This window comes from Hemitrygon akajei, chromosome 31, assembly GCF_048418815.1.
Source record: "Hemitrygon akajei chromosome 31, sHemAka1.3, whole genome shotgun sequence".
Classification (NCBI taxonomy): domain Eukaryota; kingdom Metazoa; phylum Chordata; class Chondrichthyes; order Myliobatiformes; family Dasyatidae; genus Hemitrygon; species Hemitrygon akajei.
The window spans coordinates 10,741,405-10,749,169 of NC_133154.1; the positions used below are offsets into that span (position 1 = coordinate 10,741,405).

At 42.9% G+C, this 7,765-nt stretch overlaps 1 protein-coding gene across 2 annotated transcripts in view; it reads left to right on the forward strand.

Moving 5' to 3' along the window:
* josd1 (Josephin domain containing 1) overlaps positions 1 to 6,339 on the forward strand; it is a 37,310-nt gene extending 30,971 nt beyond the window's left edge. For both annotated transcript variants that reach the window (XM_073033621.1, XM_073033622.1), the window contains 2 exons: positions 4,605 to 4,799; positions 6,159 to 6,339. In XM_073033621.1, coding sequence (XP_072889722.1) covers positions 4,605 to 4,799; positions 6,159 to 6,258 — 295 coding nt within the window. In that variant the 3' untranslated portion in view covers positions 6,259 to 6,339. The remainder of the gene's footprint in view (positions 1 to 4,604; positions 4,800 to 6,158) is intronic.
* Positions 6,340 to 7,765: the final 1,426 nt, after the last annotated feature.

The following is a 7,765-nucleotide window of genomic DNA, read 5'->3' on the forward strand; positions in this document are numbered from 1 at the left end:
ATCAGGTTTAGTATTACTGGCATATGTGTGTGTGTATATTAAGTAGTTAAGTTAAAATAAGTAGTACAAAAAAATAGAAATTAAAAAATTAGTGAGTAGTGTTCATGGGTTCAATGTCCACTTAGAAATTGGAACATGACAGCAAGACCAGATGTTTACATCAGTGATTGACGAGGAATTCCAGGGCAATTTCTGGTCTGGCTTGGACAAGCTGGTAATTTAAGTACCTGTGACTTATCTGATCCTGGTCGTGCAGTGTATAATTAGAACAGATGCATGAAACAAATGGGATTCGATACAAGAAGCAAATATCATCGCTCATCATGGGTCTAATTGCTTTCAGTAGTCTCGTAGGGAAATACGACAGGTCACCATTTGACGGCACATGCTTCTTTATAAACTGACAACAATGGCACAACAGATTGCTACTGAACTTGTCCAGATCACTTGAAGTAATTTCTTTAATTTTGCTATCGTATTGAGAAGGTGATATCAGTTGTGGTTCTCAGCTGTAGCAGTCTGAAACGGGAAAATTTCATCGTGTCCATCGAGCTGCGTCGCTTCGAGTTCGCCCTTGAAGGCGCCCCAGAAGTAGATTATTCTTTGTTTTTCCACTACTATTTTTAATTTAACTATTTAATATACATATATATTACTGTAATTCATTTATTTTTTCCTGATGTTTACCATGTATTGCATTGTACTGCTGATGTTAAGGTAGCAAATTTCACGACATATGCTGGTGATATTAAACCTGATTCTGGTATCACAATTCAAGATCAAGATTCAAGAATGTTTATTGTGATTCTTCAGAACATGAGTGTAATGCAGAACAAAATGATTGTAACCCCCAGATTCTACGCAGTATTAAAAAAAAGACACTAAGCATTATGAACGCAATAAAATCAAATGAAAGTAAATACAAAAGCAGTCCAATAAAACACAATGTATGAGTAACTCTTTTCTGCATAAAAGTATGTACATAAAGTGACACTAGGTGATGTGTATGTAGTGGTGGTGGAGTTGATTATGGATGGAGGTGTTGATCAGCCTGTGACGACTTGGGGGAAGTCACTGATTTTTAAGTCTAGTGGTCCTGACATGGATGCTGCATAGCCTCTTCCCTGGTGAGAGTGGAATGTGAAAGCTCTATACACACACACAGACAGACAGACACACACACACACACACACCCCACCCCTGCATCTGTTTGCAAAAACACTGAGTCACTGTGTTAAATTGCACGGTAAAAGTGCTGCAATATTGAGTGTTTGTGAAAGCGAGGATTAACCCTCTGCCTTTTTCTCTGCAGAATGGTTTTCTGCCTGACAAAATATACGCCTTTATAAATCCAGCTCTGGTGCGGACCAGTAGCTGATGTAAATTGTTTTACTGAAGGCTTTTTGTGCCCTCGTTATGATAACAGTCAGCAGCAGCATCACTGTTACTGTCGGGCTCATCTGGAAATGATGCAAGCATATGTAATGTGCTCAGAATGTTAACTCTGCGTCAGAGTTCTGAGAACCGACATTTGGGCTCTGAAAGTTGGTTTGCGTTAATTTACTGATGATTCATCAGGGCAGTTAGCCTCCAGCTTCTAAGTGTCCATTGTTATTTGTTGGAGGCTGGGTAGTGAACCTGTTTCCTTATCTATAATCCTGAAACCCCTGAATCACTGCTGATGTCTTCCCAGTTGCTGTACACTAGACCATATGAGCATATGAAAAGCATTAAGTCATACTTTCCAGAAACTTGCTCTTCCAGTTCTGTGACTCAAGCCTATTTCCTCATCCATTCTCTGTGTCCAGAGCTATATCAACCTTAAATATAATGGATGACCACCCCCCCCCCCCCCAAAGCTGGACAACTCTGTAAAGATCTACATGAAGAGGTTTCTCCTTGTCTTGCTCCTATGTGGTCAATCCATTATCTTGAGGTGACAGTGAGAGTAATTCTAGTTGGATGTTTGCTAGTCTAATGCAATCTCTGTACTAAGATGCAAAATTAAAACTGAACCTTGCCGAAATGGAAGCCAACCTGCGCCTGAGGACTTGTAACTGAAAAGCAAAGATGGTGGAAATCCGAAATTTTAAAAAAAGCCGGAGATATTGTTGAAATTTCTACTTAACAGAAGTGGAAAAATGAGGGGAGGAAAAAAGTCTTAACTTGCAGAGGTAGTGAGGCACAGTGATGGGATGGAGACCTTGGTCATGGCTGGAGTCACCCGTCTTGTAAAGACACTGCCCAGAAGAAGGCAATGACAAACCACTTTCTGTAGAAAAATCTACCAAGAACAAGCATGGTCATGGGAAGACCATGATCGTCCACGTCGTACGACACAGCACGTAATAATAAATACGATAACTCCAGAGGAAAGAATTGCTGCTGCAGTCCAGAGTAATGCCAGTTCTGCAGCTATCAGTAGGGTTTATTATGCCAGAGTTCTCAGGGTCTCCGTCTCTCTGGCTCAGGACTGACCCTCAGCCTGTATCCGATTGTGTTCCTTCCTGGCTTCATAGGCGCATGGGGTCTCCTGTTCTTCACATCAGCACACAACAGTGAAGTCATATGGTATTAGTTTTACTCACAAAGCCCAAAGACTTGTAACTTTAATCGGAGTAAACATGACACATCATTAATCTCTGTTCCGGGAACCCACATGATGATCACTTTTCAGACAAAGCTATGACATATGGAAATAACCTATTTCCTCTCCTAAAGGTTGATAATTAAGTTTTGACTATTCTACTAGTTACAATCTGCAAACTCTAATGTTGAGGCTTTATAAGGCACTGGTGAGGCCTCACTTGGAGTATTGTGAACAGCTTTGGGCCCCTCATCTTAGAAAGGATGTGTTGACACTGGAGAAGATTCAAAGGAGGTTCACAAAAATGAACCTCCCTACGCGTCTCCCTTGTCCATTCGTCCCCCCCCCCCCCCCCCCACCGATCTCCCTCCTGGCACTTATCCTTGTAAGCGAGTGCTACACCTGCCCTTACACTTCCTCCCTCACCACCATTCAGGGCCCCAGACAGTCCTTCCAAGTGAGGTGTCACTTCACCTGTGAGTCGGCTGGTGTGGTATACTGTGTCTGGTGCTCCCGGTGTGGCCTTTTATATATTGGTGAGACCCGACGCAGACTGGGAGACCGTTTCGCTGACCACCTACCCTCTGTCCACCAGAGAAAGCAGGATCTCCCAGTGGCCACACATTTTAGTTCCACGTCCCATTCCCATTTTGATATGTCTATCCAGGGCCGCCTCTACTATCAAGATGAAGCCACACTCAGGTTGGAGGAACAACACCTTATATACTGGCTGGGTAGCCTCCAACCTGATGGCATGAACATTGATTTCTCTAACTTCTGTTAATGCCCCTCCTCCCCTTCTTACCCCATCCCTGATATATTTAGTTTTCTCCCCCCCCTCTTTTTTTCTCTGCCCATCAGTCTACCTGTTCTCCATCTCCCTCTGATGCTCCCCTCCCCCTTTCTTTCTCCCTAGGCCTCCCGTCCCATGATCCTTTCCCTTCTCCAGCTCTGTATCCCTTTTGCCAATCACCTTTCCGGCACTCAGCTTCACCCCACCCCCTCCGGTCTTCTATCATTTTGCATTTCCCCCTCCTACTTTCAAATCTCTTACTATCTTTCCTTTCAGTTAGTCCTGACGAAGGGTCTCGGCCTAATACGCCGACAGTGCTTCTCCCTATAGATGCTTCCTGGTCTGCTGCGTTCCACCAGCATTTTGTGTGTGTTGCTTGAATTTCCAGCATCTGCAGATTTCCTTGTGTTTGCTTCACAAAGATGATTCTAGGATTGGAATGGTTTGTCATACGAAGAACATTTGATAGCTCTGGGCCTGTATTCCTTAAATTCATAAAAATGAAGGGTGACCTAATTGAAACCTGTAGAGTGGATATGGAGAGAATGTTTCATATGGTGAGTCCAGAGGATACAACCTCAGATTAGAACAGAGATGAGGGAGAATTTCTTTAGCCAGAGAGTGGTGAATCTGTGGAATTCGTTGCCACAGGCAGCTGTAGAGGCTAAGACATTGGGTATATTTAAGGCAGAGGTTGATAGATTCTTGATTGGACAAGGTACGAATGGATGCAGGAGAAGCCAGAGATTGGGGCAGAGAGGAAAAACAGATCAGCCATGATGAAATGGCAGAGCAGACTCGATGGGCCAAATGGCCTAATTCTGCTCCTGTATTTTATGATCTTATGGGTGGGGAATGAACCTTCTGATCCTGGTAGTTTTCAAGCACAACAGATTGTAGTTTTGCAGATTAACCTGTCAGTGTTCATTATAAATGTACGTTGCTGAAGATGACTACAGCTCTCTGTTAGTGAATGTTTCTGTAACCAAAAGGTCCTTTCAAAACTCTGCAATGGCTCTCTTTTGACACTACTTTCCTGTTACTTTTTGTTTGCTAGTTTTACAGGAAACCACCTACTCTTTGAAAATGTCACAGTCAAAATATTAGTAAAAGAAACCATCTTAAGACACGGTCAAGCATCCCAAAGAGTTTGGTGTTCCTAGAACAGCTCTTAATTGTGTTCCTTTGCCTCCTGAAATATTTGCTTTCTTTTTTGTTCCACAGAGATGTTAATACTATCGCCTTGTCAAATGTGATGGGCTTTATCATGAACATCCCGTCCAGTTTGTGTTGGGGTCCCGTGAAACTTCCCCTCAAACGGCAGCACTGGATCGGTGTACGTGAGGTCGCAGGAATCTACTACAACCTTGACTCGAAGCTGAAGTTGCCAGACCAGATTGGCAACGAGGACGAGCTCAGGTGAGGGTCACGGGCAGAGCAGTGAATGATGGCTTTGGCCAGAGAATGGGGTTACGTTGAACATAAAGTGATCTCCTTGTCACCTGGGTCTGGCCTAGTCTTAAAGGTGACATCATTGAGCGGCCACTTTATTAGGTACACCCACTCATTGATGCAAGTGTCTAATCGGCCTATCGTGTCGCAACAACTCAATGCATAAAAGCACGCAGACGTGGTTAAGCAGTTCAGCTATTGTTCAGACCAAACATCAGAATGGGGGAGAAATGTGATTAAGTTACTCTGATCGTGGAATGACTGTTGGTGCCAGATGATGCGGTTTAAGCAGCTCAGAAACAGCTGATCTGTTGGGATTTTCACACATAACCATCTCTAGAATTCACTGAGAAGGGTGCAAAAGGAAAAATCCAGTGAACCTCGGTTCTGTGGGTGAAAACACTTTGTTAATGAGAGAGGTCAGAGGAGAATGGCTAGACTATTTCAAGCTAACAGGCAACTCAAATAACCACAAGCTACAACGGGCGTGCAGAGGAGCATCTCTGAATGCACAACATGTCGAACCTTGAAGTGGACGGGCTACAGCAGCGGAAGACCTCACCGGTTTCCACTCCTGTACCTGATAAAGTGGCCACTGAGTGTATATTCAATTCAAGTTTAGGGGTTAAGGTACAAAACAACAGTAGCAGCAGTCACACACAGAAAACATATAAGGTAGAAAGGTACAACAAAAGAAGTCCAGACTCAAGCTATCCAACATCCGACAGAGCTCGTCTTCTGCCGAGCGAACACTGGGGGGCAGCATCGAGTCCAGCCTGGACGCTGCTCAACACTGCCTCCGGTGGAGCACACCGGCTCTGACACCTTTCTCCCGGCACTGTAAACAGACGACACCACAGCTTGAGGCCTACTCCTCACACGTACAAGATAGTAAGCAAATATAGGATATCAGTAATACAGTCACGGAACACTATATGTATATAGTATATATACATATATATGTATATAGTCCAGGCCCTGTGACCGTTGTTCTGCCGAGCGAACACGGTGGGGGTATTTACAGTTAGAGGGATTTAGCCAACTGAGCATTGACGCCATCTCCTTGACACAATGGCACAAATCGTAGACCTGCTGCAAGATCCATTTGGCCCATCAGTCTGTAAAGACCGAAGATAAAAAACATTGGAGGGAGGGGGAAATGTGAGCTTCCTCTTTGGGAGAATTGCACTATAAAGTGCAAAAATAAGATTTGCCGCTGATGTAATAATTATGCGATAGCCTTTCTTCAGTTTCAGCTATTTCAGTTTCACCTTGAGAATCCTTTTTCCACAAATATCCAATTCTGTATTTTTAATCCTTCCACAGGAAGTTCCTGAAACACCAACTAAGGGGGAAGAACTGTGAACTTCTCTTAGTCGTAAGCGAGGAGGTGGAAGTTCACCAGAGCTGGAGGATAGACGGGTGACATGAGGAATCTCAATCAAACCTGTTTTTGTAGCCACTACAGCTCTGCGTTTGATGGACAGATCCGAACTTTCAAACACAATGCATAAAGAAAATTTTATCAGAGGAAAAAAGTACATTTTATTTCAGGTCTGCATATCTTAAAGTGATTCGGTGGCCTAAAGTATCCTACACAAGAGCTGGTGCTTTTTTTAAAACAAAAATTATATATATAAACTACTCTGTGTGGGACAACTTGATGAGGGACAATAAGTGTTTTGTTTTTTGTCTTGTTGCTTTAGTAAAGAAAAAGTGTATTATGTATAAATATCAAAAGGTAGTACAAGATTAAGGCAGGCCAGGTAACACTTGACCTCTGGGGCCAAGGCTAAATTAAAGCAAAAATTCAATTGAGCAGCATGCTCCCCTTCCCATTAATGTCTCACTAGGCTCCTTCTCCTAGAGCAGGGGTTCCCAACCTTTTTTAATGCCAATGGCCAATCCATTGACCCCAGGTTGGGAACCCCTGTTCTGGAGAATTTTCGAAGAAACACAGAAGATGCTGCAAGCTCTCAGTGTTTTGGGCAGCATCTCCGGAAAGAGAATGAGAAAGAAAAACAACTACTGTGATAAATCTTCAGAGTTGATGCATGATTTTGTATTTCTGCCCCTGCACAGCTTGCTAATGTTCTCTAGTTGAGAATTAAAAAGGATTAGATTTCTAAACACTTGCTGTAACATTAGGAAACCAAAAAGAGATTATTGCCAATGGTGTTACTAATACCAGTTACTAATGACTGGGAGAATGCTTACGTTGGCCAAAATTGTCCCTTTTTTTGTCCATTTGGCCTTTGCACTCAGACTTAGTGACAAATCAAGTTTTAAATTGTTTTGGCTCTTTGTTTCTTAAAATGGACACTAAACTTTGGTGGCCGCATTGACAATCTGGTTAAGAGTAGAGGGCACAGTTGGGATCCTGTTGATAAAGGGTTTCTAATTGCTTTGTAGCTTGTTTAAAAATGTGTAGCGCGTTACTGCCTATGAGTTTTTCTGTGCAATTCAAATGCCCCGTTACTTGAAGTACTTCACACTAGGTGACGTCCATCTCTAAGGATGGGTAGGTCCCCTACATACCCCCACGAGATTTAAATCCCTGTCACACAGAGTATAAAGTCAACCGATCTTGGCTTGGAGGGCTGGGTCAGAACTTGTCATCAATCCCCTAGCCCAAAGCCATATCAGAGGACAGTCAACAACAAAAATCAGAACTTAGAACTTTGTCTACCATCTACCAAAATAATGTGGGAAGATGCGATAATATGTCGCATAGAACAATTAGGCACACTTTTGGCACCTTAAGAAATGTTTTGACAATCCATCGATAGAGTTTCTGAAGTCACAGAAGTTGAAGATTTTTTATCTAATTTAAGTAAATGTATATGCCATATTGAAGCTGAATCACTGTAGCTGCAGGTAGTCATCAAGAGCTGCAGGCTGAATGGAATAATTCTAGAGGTTAAGGGTGTATA